The 22,714-nt window shown below is 46.2% G+C and overlaps 1 protein-coding gene across 1 annotated transcript in view; it reads right to left on the reverse strand.

Annotated features, from left to right (window-relative positions):
- LOC147718758 (fibronectin type-III domain-containing protein 3a-like) overlaps positions 1 to 22,714 on the reverse strand; it is a 417,154-nt gene that overhangs the window by 131,078 nt on the left and 263,362 nt on the right. The window contains exon 21 of the mRNA XM_086918744.1: positions 18,732 to 18,845. Within this exon, the coding sequence (XP_086774870.1) occupies positions 18,732 to 18,845 (114 nt within the window). The remainder of the gene's footprint in view (positions 1 to 18,731; positions 18,846 to 22,714) is intronic.

A 22,714-nucleotide genomic window follows, 5' to 3' on the forward strand; every position in this document is an offset into this window, starting at 1 on the left:
CTCCAGATGCGCGTTGCAGCGCGGGAAAGAAGAAACTGACATCTGCGCGCTGGAGGGGACTTCTATGACTCAATGTCCTCACTGAGTCACAAGGCGCTATCCAGCAGGCAGAGGGACTGCTGATTAATTTCCGGATCCCATCTGCAGACTAGGGAGAATTTAAAGATTAAGGAATCTGCGGCTAGATGTCTCTATCAGATTTCACATATTTCAGTGAAGCCATCATGCAGCTGGGGAACACATTATGACGAGTGTCCAGCCCATGTACTTACTATGGCTTCCATGGTTACTTATATATCCAGGAATCTACAAGGATATTGAATTGGCATATCTGCGCATGCAGATATGCCCTCAAAGGAGATACAGTGCACCCTGCCTTAAGATTAAGGCCTGCTAGAGGGGTGTCTTACCTATATCTCATGCAGTGTCTATGGGCATGACACACAGGGATGTGTGTCATGTCGACTCTTCAGTTTTATCTGCACCAAGACAGGCAGGGTGCATTGGCAGTGTGCATGTGCTTGATGAGGGGTTCCTTAAGGTGGTACAAATTTGTGCTGCAGCCCTTAGGGACCCTTTTTAACCACAAGGCCCTTGGTAACAGGATTACCTTTTACTAGTGGCTTACATGTGAGCTAAAGGGGTGGCAATTGTGGAAACAATAGGTACAGTTTAGGGAAGGCGATCTGGAACTGGGGACCTGGCTGGCAGGGATCCTGCGCACTTCAAGTCGGAACTACATCATTTTCCAGGCAAAAAGTGTGAGCTAACCATATGCAAAATAGGCACGTTCCTACAATTGGTCTTGGCTTCTTGGGAAGGTAAAGTAAAGAACCTCCTCACGTCTTCAAATAAATGTTAAGAAGGAGGCGGCTCCTCAGTAGCCAAGGCTGGGTTTGGTTAGGAAACACCAATGTCTGGGGAAGTATTCAGACTAATGGCTTCCTGAAGGTTATGAAAAAGATTGCCTTGTGGTCATCGCTGTCCCAATCATCACCTCGAACATCATACTGTGGGGAGTAAGAATCCAGTTCTGAGTGGGCATACCGTCAAGTTCTGGACCATAGAGAGTTTGTCTCCGAGTCTGACAATAATACTGGCTCCAGTGATAAAGATACAGGTGCCGACATTCAAGCTGGAGGTGTGGGTCCTGGAACCAAATGTGGCTTTGAGTGTGGTCGAGGGAGGCATAGTACGAGGTGCAGGCAGGGCTGACGGTGTAACTTCTTTTCGAGGTCGATTGGAGCAGTTGACATCGAATACGGATCAGACAATAGAGAACAAACAGGGGGCATCATCAGATTCATGGAGCTTGATAGCGCTGCTGGAGCTGTTGTTGGGTTGTTTACCTTTCAGGCTAGAGCTGAAGCAGGATTAGCATTGAAACTGATTACGTGGATGGTGGGAGAAACAGCGCCGTGGCCTAGAGGTGGCTGGAGCATATGGCAAATCTAAGTGGCAGAATGAGGGAGAACTATATTTAGATTTGTGTTTTTTGTGGGACCTTTTTAGCCTTATCGAAGCTCAGTAACCTTGATAATAAGTGGTTATGGGAGTGGGCCTGTACCCATGACCAGGATCGCTTCTTTGACTTAGAAAGTTAGGCGACAGTGAGCTTTAACTCGCGGTCGTGAAAGGCCTTCCTGTTCATCTTGTTGTAGCAGTGACACAACTCCAAGTCGTATTTGGAGTGAGACAACTCTGACAAGCTTCGAGGGTGTCCGCCACCGACATTTGTCGGTTACAGTCATGACACTGTTTAAACCCACTAGTCTTAGGGGGTGACATATCCGCACACTGCAGACATTTGAAGGAAAAATTGTCTGTCAGATGTGACATGATTAAAGAGCGTCACATCCATGGCTGGGTGGACCTGACGTGAAGGTACACCATCGCCACCTGCAGACACGTGTGGGAACTGCTACGAAAAATTATGGGTCCAATTGGTGCTTGGGGAAGTTTACAAGGGGAAGAATCTGCGGTTAGAGGTCTCTATCAGAACGATTTGTCATAACGCTCATTTGCCTTTCTTGCCAAGGTATCAGCTCAAGTTTTCCCGCAAAGCATGAAGTCTTCCTAGTAGGTAAAGGGACAGGGATCAGGTATAGTGGGACCCCTTATGACATCTCGCTGATGGATATGGGAGTATACAAGTTGTATTATCTGAAAAACCTGTTGCTCTGAGATAAATTCCCTCCATGTCATCATTAACACCAACAAAACTTTATCAAGGCAACCACATTAAATGTGTTTTGCAACTTTGATCCCAGTGGGTGCTAAAAAACCGTTACTGGTGCCATCTCTGTGCCTCACATAAAAGTTGTTGCTCTTGCTGAGATGGCGGCATAGGTCTTGAAAAGGAACGGTGACTACACCTTTTTTTTGTCCTGGAAAAGGAGGTGCACATTCCATGAGCAGGTTTTATTCTGCTCAAGTAATTTGCTTGAAGAGGTTAAGGTCTGGGTACATACTGTTGCATATCATTACATCACTCTTTTTAAAAATCTCCAAAGACTAGACATTCCCTGTGAAGCTTGTGTGGTGGATTTACCCACACCACTTTAGAATGACCCTGGTACCCAGGGATTCAGCAAGGAAATAAACCATGCCCCCTCTTATCTGGAGGAGTTTGTGTGAAGGCTCTTATTGTCTTACTTCCAAGTACTACATACAGCAGTGAGAGATATGAGTGACATGTTGTACACAGTTTTGAAAGATGACTTCAACTACAACTGAGGAGATATCCTGATAAAAAAAAAATATATATATATCAAAAATAAGGATAAAGGTTCAAAACAAAAACATTCACATAAAATCCCAATCTACAAACAACCTCAAGTGTGGATACACTGAAATGAAGATCTGGTGACCTTGACAGTAGGTGGTGACCACATAGAGAAGATAGTCTTATCAGGTGGTGCCACAAATCCAGGTTTCCCGTGTCACCTGTTGCCTATCTGTGGGCATTCTTAGGTTTTTTTATATATCAGTACTGGCACAAGGGGAGATTGCAAGAGGAACATTATTATTCTTTGAAAGCAATTTTAGTAACACATAACTTTTCTTTATGTCTTTTAAAAGAGAAAAACTACTTGAATATTATTTGTGTGTTTGCATTCTGGCTACTTTCAGAAATTCCAAATCACAAATATTAGTAATAACTGCAACCATGTTCTTGTGGATAAAAAAAATACCTTTCCTAATAAACAAAGGTTTGAATGTCAGCATAGTCAAATTTAACAACACTGACAAAAACCATAGATCTTAGCTTATGGCTTTGCCAATGCTTTTTGACGTTCTCTTGTCTCTTGCAGTGGATATAGCGATAACTATTCCTCTGTCGAGTCACCCTCTCCTTCATTTATCAACCTACCGCAGATACAACTATTGGTCTGGAGGCTGAATTGTCAGAGTTTATAAGGAAGGGTCTTTGGCTTGCAGTTTTCCTAGCTACTGGAGCCTCAAGGAGGATCCCTCTGGGCCTCCTTTAACATAGTGGGCAGAGAGGGATCCAACTAATGACTACTTTGAGACTAGAATGGTCCTAAATTGAAGCCTTCTGATCCACATGTAATCACTTTGCCTCTGTAGAAAGTTTAATTTCTAGGTTTCGTAAGGGTTTAGACTAATGGAGTCTTAGAAAGAGGGTTAGTTTCCGTTCTTGGGATTTGCCTTTGATTCACTTGAAGTGGTCTCAGTGAAATTTGTGGCCATAAATGTTTTCTTCTTAGTAGCAATTACTACAACAAGAAGAATAGGTAAACTAAGGACTTTGCTCTGTCTTCACCCAATTCATTAACATATTAGCAGATAGGATTATTTTAACATTGGATCCTCATTTCCTTCCAAATGTTGATTATCTCTTTCATAAGGAACATAGCTCTTTCTTAAGTGGTAGCTCCTCCTCACATTCCAAATCATGACTCCATCTTTTGAATGTTGTGAGACTTTTGAGAATGTATCTGCACATGTCAACTAAGGAAAATGCTACTTACCAGTATGCATCTGTTCTTGGGATGTAGAGATGAAGAGTTGTACACTCTGCATAGGTCGCCATCTGGTGTTGGGCTCGGATGCTTGCACTTTGTTGTTGTCTTGGAAGTCTTTTGTAGTCACGAGATGCGCATGGGCATCAACTCTATCGTTAGAGTGTTTTTCACCATGATGGGAAATGGAGTCAGTAAGAAGTAAGAGATGTCCATGTGAAAGTATCTAATTAAGATAATACTGGAACAGATACAGGTACTGGGTGGGCGTGTACAACTCTGCAGCTCTACAGGCCAAGAACAGATGCATACTGATAAGTAGCATTTTCCGTTCGAGGCATACGAGTTGCAGATTGTACACTATGCATAGACTGTACAGCAGTGTCTCCCCTAGCAGTAATAACCTGCATCTGTTGCAGTGGTTTGAAACTGTTTTAAGAACAGCTTGGCCTACAGAAGCTTGTTGTTTAGCCTGCACATCAACACAATAGTGCTTGGTGAAAGTGTGTGGTGTAGACCATGTTGCTGCTTTACATATGTCATCTAAGGGAATGTCCACTAAGAATGCCATGGAAGCCCCTAGTTTGCGTGTTGAATGCGCTCTAGGGGGAATTGTTAATGTGCGTTTAGCCTTTTGGTAGCATATATGAATGCATTTTACTATCTACCTGGCGATCCCAGCTTTTGAGATGGGGTTACCTTTATGGGGTGGGGAGAAGGCTACAAACAATTGTTTTGTTTTTCGAAAAGGTTTAGTCCTGTCAATGTAACAAAGTAGTGCTCTTTTGAAATCTAGTGTGTGAAGAGCTCTCTCTGCCACAGAGTCTGGGTTTTGGAAAAACACTAGTAATTCAACTGATTGGTTAAGATGAAAAGCAGAGATGACTTTGGGAAGAAATTTTGGATTTGTTCTGAGAACCACTTTGTTATGATGTATTTGTAAGAATGGTTCTTGTATGGTTAAAGCCTGGCTCTCACTTACCCTTTTGAGAGAGGTAATTGCGACAAGGAAAGCTACTTTCCATGTGAGGAACTGAAGTTCACATTAATGCAGAGGTTCAAATGGAGGACCCATGAGCCTTGTGAGAACAATGTTTAAATTCCACACCGGAGAGGGTGGCAGTCTGGGAGGAATTATTCTTTTATGGCACTCCATTAAGGCTTTAAATGCAGGTACTCTAAATAGTGGCAAATGTTGTCTGTTTTGTAAATAAGCAGCAAGTGCTGCTAGATTTAATCGTATGGATGAATATGCTAGATTACATCTTTGCAAGTGTAGCAAGTAGCAAATGATGTCCTGAATGGAAGCATCTAGCGGATCAATAGGATTGTTATTGCAATAGATAACAAATCTTTTCCATTTTGCTGCATAGCAAGCTCTAGTAGTCGGATGTCTGGCTTCTTTAATGATGTTCATAAGGTCCGGTGGAAGGTTAAGATAACCAAACTCTAGGACTTCAGGAGCCAGATTGCTAGATTCAGTTGACCTCGATCGGGGTGCCTTATCTCTCCATGGTTCTGTGTTAGTAATGTTGGGGAGAGGCTTAGTTTTTGGTGTGGAACTACTGAGAGTTCCAGTAGTGTTGTGAACCACAGTTGGCGTGCCCATGTGGGAGCCACTAGGATCATATTAAGAGACTGTTGTCTGAGCTAGCGTACTCATTGAGGAATCAGTGGGAGTGGCAGAAAAGCGTACGCAAATCGACCTGACCAGTTCATCCATATTGCATTGCCTTTGGACAACGGGTGTGGAAACCCGGCGGCAAAGCGAATATGCTACTTACCAGTATGCATCTATTCTTGGCATGTAGGGCTGCTGACATTCATATCTGTGAATAGATCGCCCCTAGTGTTGGGTCCGGATGATTGCACATTGTTGTCCTGGAAGAGTCTTCGAAGTATCACGAGATAGGTGGCTCCTCCCCTGGACTACAGTGCGCATGGGCATCGACTCCATCCTCAGATTGTTTTTAGCCATTGTGGCCAAGATGGAGTGAAACTAAGTGAATGATGACCATGCAAGAAGTATGTGTGAATTTTTGCAGCTGCTACGGGCGCCGGGGAGGAGGGCGGGCGATATGAATGTCAGCAGCCCTACATGCCAAGAACAGATGCATACTGGTAAGTAGCATATTCGGCTCGAGGCATGTGGGCTGCTGAATTCATATCTGTGCATAGAATACATAGCAGTCCCTCCATTAACGGCGGCCGCCCGTGCCAGCTGCAGCAGTTTGGAAAAGTGTTTCGAGAACAGCCTGCCCTACAGCTGCCTGCTGTTTGGAGTGCACATCAACACAATAATGCTTTGTAAATGTCTGTGTGGTAGACCATGTGGCTGCTCTACATATGTCTTCCAAAGGAATGTTTTCAAGGAATGCCATAGAGGCCCCCAACTTTCTGGTGGAGTGGGCCCTTGGTGGAATGGTGAGAGTACGTTTGGCTTTCAGATAGCAGATCTGAATACATTTAACGATCCACCTAGCAATACCAGCCTTTGAAATAGGGTTACCTTTGTGGTGTGGTGCAAAGGCGACAGAGTTGCTTAGTCTTCCTAAAATCTTTGGTCCTATCGATGTAATACATCAGGGCCCTTTTGACGTCAAGGGTGTGGAGCATCCACTCCGCCAATGACTCAGGATTTTGGAAGAAAACAGGCAATTCAATAGTTTGGTTAATATGGAATTGAGACACTACCTTAGGAAGGAATTTAGGGTTAGTGCGAAGCACCACCCTGTTAGAATGAATTTGAATAAATGGCTCTTGGATAGTTAGTGCTTGGAGCTCACTAACTCGTCGCAGTGAAGTAATCGCTATGAGGAAAGCCACTTTCCATGTCAAGAATTGAATCTCGCAGGAATGCAGTGGTTCAAAGGGAGGACCCATCAGCCGGGTAAGGACCACATTGAGGTTCCACTCCGGAGCTGGTGGAGTCCGCGGAGGAATGACTCGTTTGAGCCCCTCCAGAAAGGCCTTAATGGCAGGCACCCTGAAAAGGGAGAGGTGCTGTCTGTTCTGGAGATAAGCGGCCATTGCAGACAGATGTATGCGAATGGAAGCATAGGCCAGTTACATATGTACAGATGGAAAAGGTACCAAATGATATTCTGAATAGACGCATCCAGTGGGTTAATGTTGTGGTCTGCACAATAAATGACAAACCGCTTCCATTTTGCCGCATAGCATGCTCTGGTGGTGGGCTTCCTTGCCTCCCGAATGATGTCCATGCAGTCAGAAGGCAAGTGCAGATAGCCAAACTCTAAGACTTCAGAAGCCAGATCACCAGGTTGAGCTGTTGCGGATCTGGATGCTGAATGTCGCCATGGCTCTGCGTCAGAAGGCTGGGTGTGAGACGTAGCCTCTGATGCGGTACCACGGACAGTTCTAGAAACGTGGTGTACCATGGTTGGCGAGCCCACGTCGGAGCAACCAGGATGAGAGTCATCGAGTGCTGCCTGAGCTTGCGTGCCACCAGCGGTATCAGAGGTGCTGGGGGAAAAGCGTACGCAAATTTGCCTGACCAGTTCATCCATATCGCATTGCCCTGCGATTGTGGGTGTGGGAACCTGGCGGCGAAGCTTTGGCATTTTGCGTTCTCCCTTGTGGCGAACAGGTCTATCTCTGGATGACCCCACATTTGGAAGTACGGTTGGAGTACTGATGGATGTATCTCCCACTCGTGCATCTGGTGGCTGTGCCTGCTGAGCAGGTCCGCCATCTGATTGTCTTTGCCCGGGAGGTGTTCCGCCATGAGGAAGATGTTCCTCTGAATGGCCCACTTCCACATGCTCTGAGCCAGGTGAGACAGCTGCGGAGAGTGTGTTCCTCCCTGTTTCTGAATGTAGTACATGGCTGTCATGTTGTCCGTCCGGTTCAACACGACCTTGTTGCACAGATGTACCTTGAAGGCTTTGAGTGCCATGAAGATTGCCATCAGTTCGAGAACATTGATGTGCATCTTCCGTTGCTGTTGCGTCCACAGTCCCTGCACCGTGTAGTGGAGGACATGAGCTCCCCATCCCTGGAGAGAGGCGTCCGTCGTCAGGATGATCTGTGGCACAGGCTCTTGGAACGGTCGGCCCTTGCAAAGGTTTAGTGGATTCCACCAATGCAGAGAGTTGTATGCCCGACCGCTCACCAACACTAGATCTTTCAACTGCCCGTGAGCCTGAGTCCACTGACGTGCCAAGTACTCCTGAAGCGGACGCATATGTAGCCTTGCGTGCGGGACTATGGAAGTGCAGGAGGCCATCATGCCTATCAACTGCATGAACACTCTTGCTGGAAGTGAGTGTTGAGGTCTGAATTTCTGTATCAGCGATTGAATGCTGCTGACCCTCACTGAATTCGGCTGTGCTGTGGCCGCCAGAGTGTTTATGGTCGCACCCAGATACTGCCGTACGTTGGCGGGCTGGAGGTGGGATTTTGGGTAATTCAGTGAGAATCCCAGATCGTGCAGTAGGTGAATGGTGTGGGACATGTGGTCGGCACATTGCTGGGCTGACTTCGCTTGGATGAGCCAGTCGTCCAGATAAGGGTAGACGTGGATATTCCGTCTTCTGAGATGCGCTGCCACTGTCGCCAGGCACTTCGTGAACACCCTGGGTGCTGTGGTGACACCGAAAGGCAAAACCTTGAACTGGTAGTGCTGGTTTTGTATGGTGAAACGGAGGTATTTCCTGTGTGAAGGGTTCAGTGGAATGTGAAAGCACGCATCCTTTTAGGTCTAAAGTTGCGAGAAAATCCCCCTGCCTGAGCAACGGGAGCACTTGCTGCAGGGTCAGCATATGGAAGTGCTCCGACAGGATGTAGAATTTGAGGGGCCCGAGGTCCAGGATGGGCCTGAGGGACCCGTCCTTTTTTGGTATTAAGAAGTACAGGGAGTAGACCCCTGTGCCTCTTTCCTGCACCGGCACGGGCTCTATAGCTCCTTTTTGCAGCATGACGGTGACCTCCTGCTGTAATAAGTGCAAGTGCTCGTCCGACATAGGCCGGTGTCTTGGGGGCATGTTGGGTGGAGTGGATGTTAACTCCAGACAATAACCGTATTGGATAAGTTTTCTGACCCACCTGTCCGTGGTGATGGACTTCCAGACGGGCAGGAACTGCTGGAGTCTCCCCCCGATCGGTGTTGTGTGGTCGGGGGCAGTGACAAGGCGTCACTGTTTGCTGGCGGCAGAGGATCTGGAGCTGTTGTTTCCACGTCCTCTGCCCTTGGCGCTGTTGCCACGATATCCACCTCGACTCTTGTTGGTGTAAGTAGTCTGAGTGTTGCCCTTGTAGTATTGCGTGGACTGGGAGAGCTGGCCCCTGGAGACGCCTCTAGTGCTGGAGCGACGAAAGGACCCACCCCGAAACTGCTGGGACTGTAAGGCACCCATTGATTTTGCAGTCTCAGTATCCTTCTTTATCTTCTCTAGGGTGGTGTCAACCTCCGGGCCAAACAGGTGATCTGGGTTACCCGTTGGTTCAGGATGGTGGTTTGGATTTCTGGCTTAAATCCAGAGATTCTCAGCCAGGCATGTCGCCGAAGCATAACACTAGTGGCTCTGGCAGCGGTATCAGCTGCGTCCAGAGCGCACTTAATGGAAGCGTTAGAGATTAGCTTCCCTTCCTGAATCAGCATCTCAGCCCCTTCCTTGTATTGATCAGGCAGGTGTTGCAACAGGGTCTCCAGTGTATCGTAGTGTGCCCTATCATAGCGCGCCAGAAGCGCCTGTGTGTTAGAAATGCGCCAGATGTTGGCTGCCTGTGCTGCTACCCTCTTCCTCGAAGCCTCAAAGACCTTGGATTCTTTGTCTGGGGGAGGAGCATCACCGTAATCTGAGAATTAGCCCTCTTCCGGGCATTCGAGACGACAAGGGAGTCCAGAGGCAACTGTCCTTTAATGTAGGTAGGATCAGTAGGCGCTGACTTGTATTTCTTGTCAATCCTAGGGTTTATCACCCTTGCCCTGGTAGGTTCTTTAAAGATCTCAGCAGCATGCTTTAAAACACCTTTCAGCATAGGCAGAGTTTTAACAGTTTTTTCTGATACCGAAAAGGTGTCAAATAGGAAATACACATCCACAGGGTCAGCATGTAGCTGGACGTTGTGATTATTAGCTGCCCGTTCAATGAGGGCATTGAAAGCAGTAGAGTCTTCAGTAGGCGACGTTTTAGCAGAAAAAAGTTGAGGGTCTTGGCCTGATTGAGGATCCCCAGGGTCACCACCAGCTGACCAGGGTTCATTGGTATCCTCAGGGTCTATATAGACTGGATAACTGTACTCATCCTCATCATCTCCCTCACCAGCGTCCACATCCGAGTAAGTGGGCGACACATCATGAGTCTATGGGGAAAGGGGTTTCACCAAGACGGGAGAGCAAGCAGAGTCCTTCTTCTTTTTGAGAGGGATCTTGTAAGACTCTAGTTGTGGTTCTGGGGTGATTTTCCGCTTCAGAAGGGAAAGCCTGCCCGTTTCGGCGTCCATGAAGTGTTCCTGACGCTCATCCCCCTAAGGTCGTCGAGGTCTTGGGCCGTGAACCACCGATGACGCCTTCGGCGCCGAGGAGACCTTTTCGGGCACGCCGGCCACTGCCTTAGGAGCGAAAGCCTTCGGCGCCGTCTTAGGCAGCAACGTGAAATGGATCGGCGTGGACGCCTTAGGTGGTTTCTCCACCGGTTTCGCAGGCAGAGGATCCGTTGGATCGACTGACGCGGTGCCTTCACGGATGCGCTGCAGGGAGTCCGTCACCTTCTTGGTGAACGCGGCGGATGGGCGCGCCGGTTCAATGGAATCCTTCGAGGCCACTTTCGAAGTCGACTCTCGAGGCGCAGCGCCCTTGGCCTTGTCATGCGGACGCGGGGTCGTGAGGACCTTCGGGTCATCGAGTCGCTTCCTCGGGTCACTAAGAGCCTTCTTCGGCTCGCCGACAGCCTTCTTCGGGTCGACAAGGCTTTTGCCGGTGTCGATCGTCTTCGGCGCCGACGCGCCCGACTCGACCACCTTCACTTTAGCCTTTGGCGCGGCAGACTTCGTCTCGACGCCCTTGACTGGAGTTTTCGGCTCGACAGCCACCTTCGGCTTCTTCGGCGCCGAAGCCTCCTTGGCCTTGGAGCCGACCAAAGCGAAGCGCACTTTCGGTTTCGATGCTGGCACCTGCGCAGTATCTGGCGTCGAGACCGTAGGTTTCACTTTCGGTTTCTTTTTGCCAGGGAGTGGCTCGGCAACAATGTCCGTGGCCGGGCCCGAAGGCGGGGCCGTGGAACCCATAGCGAGATCTTGGGTAAGGCCCGAAGGCGATCCCTCGACCTGGGCCCTATAAATAGGCACGGCCCCAGAGTCAGTTTGAGGAAGCTCCTCATCCGAGCTATCCTCCATGGTCCCGAGGGCCCCGTCGTCATCATCCCCTACCTCGTCGATGACTTCTTCGCCCTCGAACACCTCAGCATCCGCGTTGTAGTCTTCTTCAACGTCGGACGCGGGGTTTGATTCAGAAACGTCCTGGATAGATTCGTCCTCGACATCCCCTGCATCGAAGATGTCCACACGCGCCGGAGCAGATTGCTGGGCCTCCAGGCGCGCAGCTCGTCGAAGCTTAAGCGTCTTCTTAGACCTGAAGCGGGAACAAGCCATACACTCGTCCTCATCGTGGTCCGGCGACAGACACTTGTTGCACACCGGGTGGACGTCGATGTGGGGGTACTTCGAGTAACAGACCGGACATCTCTTGAATGGACTTCGGTCCATGATGGACGGTCGATAGGTCAGAAGCGTCGACTGGGCCTTCCGCGCCGAGAGCACGCGGGAGTAGAGAATTCGGCTCGGAGCTGAACTAGAAGAAGTAAAGCCGAACGCAAGACAATACCGACGTATAGACTAAAGACCTTTTGGTCTTAAGAAAGTTTTCTATCGATTCCGACAAGAGGGAATAAAAGACATCCGAACCCAATGGCGGAAAAAAACAATCTGAGGATGGAGTCGATGCCCATGCGCACTGTAGTCCAGGGGAGGAGCCACCTATCTCGTGATACTTCGAAGACTCTTCCAGGACAACAATGTGCAATCATCCGGACCCAACACTAGGCGGCGATCTATGCACAGATATGAATTCAGCAGCCCACATGCCTCGAACTTTGGCCATTTTACATTTGCGTGTGTGGTGAACAGATCTATGTCTGGTTGACCCCACATTTGGAAAAATGGTTGAAGAACTTGAGGGTGAAGTTCCCATTCGTGTATCTGCTGTGTCTGCCGACTGACGAGATCCGCAATCTGATTGTGAACGCCTGGAAGATGTTCTGCCATGAGGTATATGTTGTGTGGAATGGACAATTTCCAAATGTTTTGTGCGAGCTGGGACAGCTGCAAAGCATGTGTTCCTCCTTGTTTCTGTATATAATACATGGCTGTCATGTTGTCCGTCCGGACTAGTACAGTCTTGTGTTGATGTACTTGGAATGATTTTAATGCTAGAAATATTGCCAGTAATTCTCGGTGATTGATATGGAGCAGGTTTTGTTGAGTGGTCCATTTGCCTTGAATTGTATGGTTTAGGAGATGGGCTCCCCAACCGGTGAGTGATGTGTCTGCTGTAAGCACTATCTGTGGAACTGGCTCGAAGGACGGCCTCCCTCTGCATAGGTTTTGTGTGTTCCACCACTGCAGAGAGCGATGGGCGCGGCTGTCCACCAACACTAGATCCGTAAGTTGTCCTTGAGCCTGGTTCCACTGACGTGCTAGGCATTCCTGTAAGGGACGCATCTGAAGCCCTTGCATGAGTTACGATAAAAGATGCAAGAGGCCATCATTCCTATGAGTTGCATGAATACCCTTGCTTGGAGGGAGTGCTGTGGTTGAAATTTGGTGATTAGGGCTTGCATACTGGCTTTCCTGACTGGATTGGGATATGCCAGAGCTCTGGAGGTGTCTACTGTGGCCCCCAGGTACTGATTTATTTATTTATTTATTTACGCAACTTTTATAGCGCAACAAATACCCGAAGGTGTCTCAGCGCTGTGGAGCAACAAGAGTTCATCATCCTACCGACTTCTCACTGGTTAAACAACCATGTTTTCAGAAGCCTACGGAAGCTAATCAGATTCGGAGCGGCTTTTATGGCAGTTGGCAGAAGGTTCCAAAGTTTTGGAGTGGCCACAAGAAAGCGCCTATCACCCCAGGTAACTGATCTTGTACGTGGCACCGGCAGAAGACTGGTATTGGCCGATCTAAGGTGCCTTCTGGGGGTATAGAGCTGAAAGGCTTCGATCAAGAATCTGGGTCCTGTGCCATGTATGGCCTTATAGGCAATACAGAGGGCCTTAAATTTGACACGGCTCTCAACTCTCAGCCAGTGAAGCTGGCGAATAGCAGAGGTGGTAGATTTGCGGCGAGGGATATTAAGAAGAATCCTGGCAGCCGCGTTCTGAATAGATTGCAGCTTCAAGATGACACGCTTCTGAGTGTGGAGGAAGAGAGCGTTCCCGTAGTCTATTTTTGAGAAGACTAAGGTAGAAACCAGAGTCTTCCCAGCTGACGGAGGGAGATAAGGTAGCAGCTTCTTAATCTTTTTCAAGATGTAAAATGAAGATGACACAACCTTATTAACATGGTGGTCAAAGACCAGCTTGTTGTCGAAAGTCACTCCCAGGTTTCTGGCTTTTTCCACTGGGACAGGTGGATGGCCGAGCTTATCTGGCCACCAACCGAGAGACCATTCAGGGGAGAGTTTTCCGAAGGTCATGATCTCGGTCTTGTCCGAGTTAAGCCTGAGGCAGTTCAAGGCCATCCAGGTACTGACCTCGAGCATAGCTTTCTGGAAGTTGGCTGCTACAGTAAGGCCATCCTTATGGATACCCAGCACCAGCTGGGTATCATCTGCATACGATGTTAACTGTATCCCATAGGCCTTTATTATCCTCGCTAAGTCCGCTACAGCTGATGTATGTGGGAGGGCTGAAGATTTGACTTGGGGTAGTTTAGTGTGAATCTCAAGTGGTGTAGCAGGTGATGAGTTTACTGGTTTAAAGACTTGGCTTTTATTAGCCAGTCGTCGAGATGTGGAGACATGGATTTGTTGTTTTCTTAAATGTGCAGCTACGTCCGCAAGGCACTTTGTGAACACTCTGGGTGCTGTGGTCACTCCGAATGGAAGGACTTTGAACTAATAGTGTTGTCCGTTCACTTTGAACCTTAGATACTTCCTGTGAACGGGGTGTATGGGTATGTGGAAATTGACATCCTTGAGATCTAGTGTGGCAAGGAAGTCGCCTTGTTGCAGCAGTGGGAGGACGTGTTGGAGAGTGATCATATGGAAATGATCTGACTGTATATAGAGATTGAGGAGTCTGAGGTCAAGTATTGGCCTTAGGGTCCCGTGTTTTGGGGGATTAGGAAATACAGCGAATAAACCCCTGTTCCTTGATGCTGTAAGGGAACTGGTCCTATTGCATGCTTTTAAAGCAGTGAGAGAACCTCCTGTTTTAAGAGCGTGAGGTGTTCTGTAGACATTGGACGCTGTTTGGGTGGTATGGTGGGCATGGTTGCTGCAAGTTCCAGGCAGTAACCATACTAGATCATTTGTCTTACCCACTTGTCTGTTGTGATGGAATCCCAGACAGGTAGGAACTGCGAGAGTCTTCCCCCGACCGGAGTGGAATGGTCTGGAGGGAGTGGAGGGAAGTCACTGTTTTCCCTGTATCCGCCTCTAAAATATCCTCTGTTGGGGGATGTTTGCATGGTGTTTTTGTAGGAAGAGGAGGTGGTGTCCGTTGCAATGTTTTTAGATGCTCCTCTATAGAAGGAGCTACAGGATGGAGACTGTAATGCTCCCATGTTTTTAGCAGTCTTGGTGTCCTTTTTCATCTTCTCCATAGTGTTGTCTACAGCAGGTCCAAAAAGTTGTTCCCGATTGAACGGCTGGTTGAGGATAGTTGTTTGTACCTCCTGTTTAAAGCCTGAAAGGCGTAACCAGGCATGTTGTCTGAGTAGCACATTAGTGTTAATGGACCTAGAGGCTGTGTGTGCTGGATCAAGGGCACACTTGATTGATGTGCTGGTTATTAATTTGCCCTCTTAAATTAAATCATTTGCCTGGGTTTTGCAATGATCAGATAAATGTTGTATTAGGGTTTCTACTCCGTCATAGTGAGCCCTATCATACTTAGCAAGTAATGCTTGGGCGTTGGCTATGCACCAGTCATTAGCTGCTTGGGCAGCAACTCTCTTACCAGAGGCATCTAACAACTTAGATTCCTTATCCAGAGGGGGTGCGTCACCGGAGGTTTGAGAGTTGGTGTGCTTCCTAGCGTTAGTTACCACTACTGGGTCTAAGGGTAGCTGCCCTTTGATGTAGGTGGGATCATCTGGGGCAGGTTTATATTTTTGGTCAATCCTGGGATTGAGAATTCTAGCTCTCACCGGGTCTGAATATGTCGGGGGCACGTTTAATTACTCCTTTTAGCATTGGCAGGATTTGGACAGTTTTCTGTAACTGTTCGAAGGAATCTAGAAGGCAGTCCTAGGCTGCAGGGTCTGAATGCATGTGAACATATGGAAATGATCTGACTGTATATAGAGATTGAGGAGTCTGAGGTCAGCAGCTCTATTTACAAGCTGACCAAAACCAATATTGTCATATGGGGGAGATGGTTTTGTTGGATATGGCTGGGGATAAGGGAGGTCTGAGGGAACTATTGGGTCATCATAATCGTACCATTCGTCCTGTGGTGTGTCCGTCTCATCATCAGGGGCAGTAAAAGGGCCTCCCCCACCCCCTAAATTATTATCAACATCATACTGTGGGGGTGGTGAATGAGGTGGGTGGTTTGGAGGCTGTGGAGGATAGACCTGCTGAGGAGGAAGAACAGGCTGAGAAGGCATAAAAGGAGAAGAGGGTATTATAGGTAAAATTGCACAGTTTTTTTTTCTTGACAAGCACTGCAGGAGTATCTGGTGTGTCCAGCTACCTCTCGTTGTGTGGAATAGTAGCCACATGTCCTGTTTTGGGGTCTATGTGGAGCTTTTTTTTTCTTGGGATCGACAGGATCCGGTCGAAAAAGTTCTTCCTCTTTCACTTTCGGTACCGACTTGTTCGGATCCGGGCGGGATTTAGATTTTTGCTCCGAGGCCTTAGCAGGTGGTTTGGGGTCCTTTGGCTTGGCTATGGAGAGGGAAATCTTTTTCGGTTCCTGAGACTTTGGCTTCAGATCCGACAGTTTTTGTTTCGGTGTGGAGGTGTTCTGTGCTGACTTCTTTTTGGGAGTAGGTTGCTCTCCGATCTTCGGTGCCGAAGGCTCCTGCGGGACACTGATATGCGGTTTGCTTGGTTCCGAGCTACCGGAAGGCTTGTCCTTTATGTACGGAGGCGGGGCTTCTGAAGCTTGTTTTCGGTCACGACTGGGGCCAGCAGGCGAAGTCTTGACCAGGGCCTTCTTTTTTCGGGTGGAGATGGGGTAGTTGTACTCACTCGTTGACCAGGAGCGATGTGGTCGTCTGAGTCGTCTACTTTGGAAGCGATTTCCAGGTCCTCAGAATTCTCCTCCAGGACATCGGGGCCTTCGAAGATGTCCACTGGTGCCGGAGCTGCTCGCTGCGCAATGATGGGTCGTCGGGCCCGACGATCACAGATGGTTTTCTATGATCGAAAAAGGGCGCAGGCCTGGCAATTGTACTTGTTGTGTTCGGGCGAGAGACACAGGTTACAGACCTTGTGATGGTCACTGTGTGGGAATTTCGCTCCACACAAGGGGCATTATTTTAACAGAGTCCTTTCCTTGAGCTGTAGGCTCAAACGGCGTCGATAGACCCAGCGGCCCGCATCGAAGACCGGAATAGAGTAGTTGAGATGCACGCTGAAGAGCATGCGATCGAAAACAATACCATCGAGTTGTAGATTGTTTGGCGTCGAAAAGGTTAGGAAATATAGCACCAAACCGGAACGCAAAAGTTACATCCAAACCCGATGGTGGAAAAAAACAATCTAACGATGGAGTCGATGCCCATGCGCACTATCGTCCAAAGAAGGAGTCATCTATCTTGTGAATACAAAAGACTCTTCCAAGACAACAACAAAGTCCAAGCATCAGAGCTCAACACCAGATGGCAATCTAAGCCTAGTGCACAATTTGCAGCTCATATGCCTCGAACTTACAGATATACTTCTCATTAACTTTAATCGGGTGTAAAAAAGTAGTTATTGAACAAAAAGAAAGGCTAGCACGATGATGCAAATGTGTGCATGCAACATCACACACTGTGCACACATGCAACATGAGCATGCATACTTATGTGTCATTACACTATGGCGGCCCAAGCATGACGACCCATGCAGTCATAGCTGTAACCCTGCATTTACAGACCTGCATCAATGATGCAGCACCTATTTTGTTGATTTTTTAATATGCCATTTCAAGATGGTGGACAAACCTGGAGTTGTTAATACAAATAAAAAAAATAAGAAACTAGGTGTGTGATATAGAGCAGCAGCCAGCCCTATGAAAGCATTTTTTTTAAAAAACAAAATGGAAAAACAGGATGGGTAGGGAAGCAACGGAGGAGGGATGGATGAGGTGAGCAAGTAAAAAGCACTAGTGAGCAGAGGTGGCGAGTAGAGTGTGCTGGAAAAGCAACAGAAAGGTGAGGAGTTAAAAAAAAATCTGGATATGGAAGGGGAAAGTAACAAGGAGCTAGTGGTTGAGAGGTGGGGTGGCAGAGCAACACAAAGAGCACACCGGGCTGGAAGAATGAATTGGGAAGCAGCACAAAGAAGAGGAGGGAAGAGAACATGAAAAGGCATGCACTCCCCATAAAATGGCAAAAGCAAAAAAAAAAGTTTGTAAATGCAGCACACGGATACATGCCAACTCAAAAGGATGGTAAAGAAGCTATGCTCCAGGGTAGGGACAAACATAAGAAGAGGAAGGCAAGTCATTAAATAGCAAGCAATTAAGATTGACAAGAAAGACAATCAATGATAACCAATGGGCTGACCCAGAGGCCGCTACAAATACTGGTACTCCAGGTATGTATGTTTGTATGTGGAATTCTATAACGTGAACCAAGGCAAAAAACACTGAAGCTATTGCCCACAATATCAGTGGGGCAATTGCCAACAAAAGGTCTGTGAATAACAGTCAGCTAAGGCAACCTCTAGGTGAGACCCAATAACAATATGGTTTGAAAAAGGGGAACCTCTACTATACAAAAGAATGCCGGAACCAACCACTAGATGGCAGAATAATGCACCGTATCTGAATAAACAAAAGATTCACGCAGCAAAAGCTTGTTTGATGGTGGGATTAAGAGTAAATGTACACCTGCCATTCATTCTGCCAGCTGCGGACCAATGGATTCGGGCCAGCCTGGCTGATGAGGGGTGATACTCCGAAACCAGTCCCAGGAGGGAGTATCTGGCTTGGCAGTGCAGACTGGACAGTTCCCATGAGGGACAGGGGTCAAGACTGATTTGCATATGGCTGGGTCTAAACTGGGGTGGCATGGTGAGCAAAATAATTGATTTAAACCAGATCTCTTGATTGGGGGGTGAATGTTTGATTTGCTCTGCATTCCATCCCTTACTTGTGTGTCTTTTGCAGCCCATTACGAGCATTTCTAAATACTGGCAACGTTCTTACTTTCAGTGAACAAAAATGAGTTCCCAGGTGGTAGCATATAGTTTGTAACAGAATGCAGAGGTATATCTTGGGAACACACGTCAAATATAACGTAATGCAGACATTTTTTAGGAACATCATTTTTATCACTTACTTCCCAAGCTACAGCCACACATGTTGCATTCTTACAGCTAAGTAAAGGTCTTCCGCATTGATCAGGAGGACCAGGCGCTGTACAGATTTCTGCAGTCTCAGAATATGGTCCACACTGTAAAAATATTTCGGAAATAACAATTAAATGAGGTAAAAAAAAAAGTTCATGTCTAGTTGACAATTTAGCGGTAATATTTTGCATTTCCTAATTCAAAGGTTTTTGAAAAAAGTAGATTACTTAGCTTTTTTTTATGGAAACGTTACTCTACTTACACATTTAAACACAGGGACACCTAATTAAGTCAGTTTGTGATGTCAGATCCACCTAATTTTCCCATCTACAAATATTACGCCCAAAAGATGGACTCAACAAATCTATAAAGGACATAACAATCCTCAAATATGAGGAAGCAGGCGGGATATGATGAATCTGCCAGTGTATCGATCAGTAAATGCTCTATTGAAGGAAAGTAAGCAACTTGCATTGCTAAAGTATATTACTTCCTGCAGGCCGTTTATTCTAGAAAAACTCCCATAGCAAAGCGCATGATGCTATAGGAGGCGAGGCTGAGAGCCATAAACAAATCAGGAAGTCAAATCAGATCCTGGTGAGGAAGCAACTAAGCAACAGCCAGTTACAAGTAAGCCTCATTCAGCTGTTGGAACGAAAATCCCCTTGTTCACTTTGGTAAGTTTTGCCTAACAGCCCTATTACTTTTTTCCTCAGTGAGGTTGACAATCATGCAAGTCCTTTGAGTCTCTCATACTATTATATGTTTTTAGCCAGCCTCAGAACTAGTCTCTGATGCCAGTGGGACATCCAATGTGTACCCCCATTTCGAGTGAATGTGGCTATTACCATCTCATTCCAAGCTATGTGGTTAATGCCGGCTCTGTGCGGTCTAAGACCTGTTCAGTTTCCAGGGTGGGTCCTTTGCCATCATCATCTCTGGACATCAAGGAAAGAAGTTTGCTCCATTTGTGTACTGGGTAAGTTAAGAATGGACTGAAGAATGCTTGGTTTACTGGATTCCACATCTGTCTACTGCACATAATGGTGGTTTCCTTTGTGCTAGGCTGGCAGTGTCCACCTCAGTCATCTGTCTGCACATGCGCTCCCTCTGTCCAGACACAGGCGGAGCTGGTGTAAAAGGTGAACAAGTTACTTACCTTAGGTAATGCACTTTCTGATGGTTACTCGAACCACAGATGTCTAACCTTGTGAATATACCCAGGCATCATACTGGATTTGAAAACTCAAAAGCAAAGCTCCTGCGTGCCGGTAAGTGGTGTAGTGCAACTCCATGTTGACTCCATTGTGCTCTGAAAGTAAAAACTGGATTTGCATAAAAGCGGCAACTCTGCACGCAGATATTTCTTTCAGAACTATTTTTTTGGGCCCCCAGACATGGAGTTCATAGGCGATTGGAAAGAACAATGAGTTTTTTACCTGTAGGTGTAGTTTTGCAGCTTAAAGAATGTTCTGGCTTTACATGCTCTAGTGGTTGGGCCTGGAATTTTCCAACCTTCCTTCTTGTTTTTTAGTCCTTTCTCTATTTTTTGTTGGGCTCAGGCACATCTGCCTATTTTTTGCATCCTGTGACATGGTGCCTCCTCTTTTGGTAGCTCTCACCTTTTGTAGCCATCGTAAATTTTTTTTTTTTTTTTTTTTTTTTTAGTTACTCCCATCTTCTTGGTTTAGGTAGGTAGGTCGCTTGTGAATCCGAAACATTCTTCAAGCTGTAAAACTACACCTACAGTAAGAAACAATTTGTTTTGCAGCATGAATCTTTTCTGGATTCACATCCTGTGCATAGAATATGTAGAAGTATTACACCAAGTGTGGTGGTTGGGTTGAAGATGGGTTTATATTTGAGAATAAATGTCTTAATATCTTCTGTCCAACCTGAGCTTCTTTATTAATGTGTACCTCTGTACAGTAATGCTTTGTTAAACTATAAGTTGATGTCCATGTGGCAGCTTAACAAATGTCTTGCAATGGTGTGTTTGCTATAAGGCAATAGTTGCTCTTTTTTTCCTTGTTGAGTGAACCTGTGCTTTGAAGATAATTTTTCTCAAGCTTTATTATGACAAAATTGAATAGTCTCAGAGATCCATCTAGCCATTGTCTTTAGTCAATGGGTTGCCCATATTTTTATCTGGGAAGGAGACAAAGAGCTGGTTTGTTTCCTTGCATGTCTTTGGTTTCTCCATATAGTACGTTACTGCTCGTCGACCATCTATTGTTTGAAGAGCTCTTTCAGCCTGATCCTTTGGTTGGATCACTGACAGAATATCGAGGAGCAAAATATCGACCTGCCAAAATATTGTCGACAAAATACAGAATGCCAAAATATCGAATTCAAACAGGTAAGTACAAAAATATTGAATTCAGAATATTGTTGTAAATAATATAGTTTGTTAAAATATCGAATGTTTTAAATGTATTAAAAGTAAGGTAAAATTAATAAAATAATAAATCTAATTAACTAAAACATACTTAAAAATACTTAAATAACCTTAAAATGAATAAATAATTAATGTACGTTAAAAAAACATGCATTTTTATTTTTTAATACATATATATTAACTTAATATTAAAATATATTCAATATTTTTAGCGAAGGATAGTGGGAGGGTAAAATTTACTATTCCCACTCTAGTGAGTTTATCAGTAGGGAAAGCGTTGCATAGCGGGAGAGTAAAAATTATAATTCCCACTGCAGTGAGTGCAACAGTAGGGAAAGCGTTGGATAGCGTAGAGGTACAAATTACTATTCCCACTCCAGAGAGTGCAACAGTAGGGAAAGCATTGGATAGCGTGGGGTAAAAGGAAAATGCTACTTACCAGTATGCATCTGTTCTTGGCATGTAGAGCTGCAGAGTTGTACACTTCGCATTAGATCGCCACCTGGTGTTGGGCTCGGATGATTGCATGTTGTTATCGTCTTGGAAGAAGTCTTTTGTAGTCACGAGATAGGTGACTCCTCCCTTGGACGATAGTGTGCATGAGCATCGACTCCATCCTTAGATTGTTTTTCGCCATGATGGGAAATGGAGTTAGTAGAAATATAGAAGGGATGTCCATGTGTATATCTAATTAAAAAACTCGAACAGATACAGGTCCCGGGGAGGCGGGAGGGCGTGTACATCTCTGCAGCTCTACATGCCAAGAACAGATGCATACTGGTAAGTAGCATTTTCTGTTCGAGGCATATGAGCTGCAGATTGTACACTTAGCATAGATTGTGTAGCAGTGTCTCCCCTAGCGGTGGTCGACTGTGTCTGTTGCAGTATTTTGAAAGAGATTTTAGAACAGCTTGGCCTACTGCAGCTTGCTGCTTGGCTTGCACATCAACACTTTAGTGTTTAGTGAAGGTGTGTGTTGTAGACATTGTTGCTGCCTTGCAGATGTCTTCTAGGGGAATGGTCCGTACGAAAGCCATAAAGGCTCCTAGTTTGCGTGTGGAGTGAGCTCTTGGAGGAACTGTTAATGTACGTTTCGCTTTTTGATTGCATAATTGTATACATTTTACAATCCACCTTGCAATTCCAGCTTTAGAGATGGGGTTGCCCTTATGTGGTGGAGAGAAAGCTACAAACAATTGCTTTGTTTTGCAAAACGATTTGGTCCTATCTATATAATAGAGAAGAGCTCTTTTAACATCTAGTGTGTGTAGAGCTCTTTCTGCTACAGAGTCTTGGTTTTGGAAAAACACCGGTAACTCTACAGATTGGTTTAAATGGAATGGAGTAATGACTTTGGAAGGAATTTCGGATTTGTTCTGAGAACTACTTTATTACGGTGTAATTGTAAAAATGGTTCTTGTATAGTGAAAGCCTGAATCTCACTAACTCTCCTAAGAGAGGTAATAGCTACTAGAAAAGCTGTTTTCCATGTGAGGAATTGCAGTTCACATTTGTGTAGAGGTTCAAAAGGTGGTCCCATGAGCCTTGTAAGAACAATGTTTAGGTTCCACCCTG

Source organism: Lissotriton vulgaris, chromosome 4_1 (genome assembly GCF_964263255.1).
Source record: "Lissotriton vulgaris chromosome 4_1, aLisVul1.2, whole genome shotgun sequence".
Taxonomy (NCBI): domain Eukaryota; kingdom Metazoa; phylum Chordata; class Amphibia; order Caudata; family Salamandridae; genus Lissotriton; species Lissotriton vulgaris.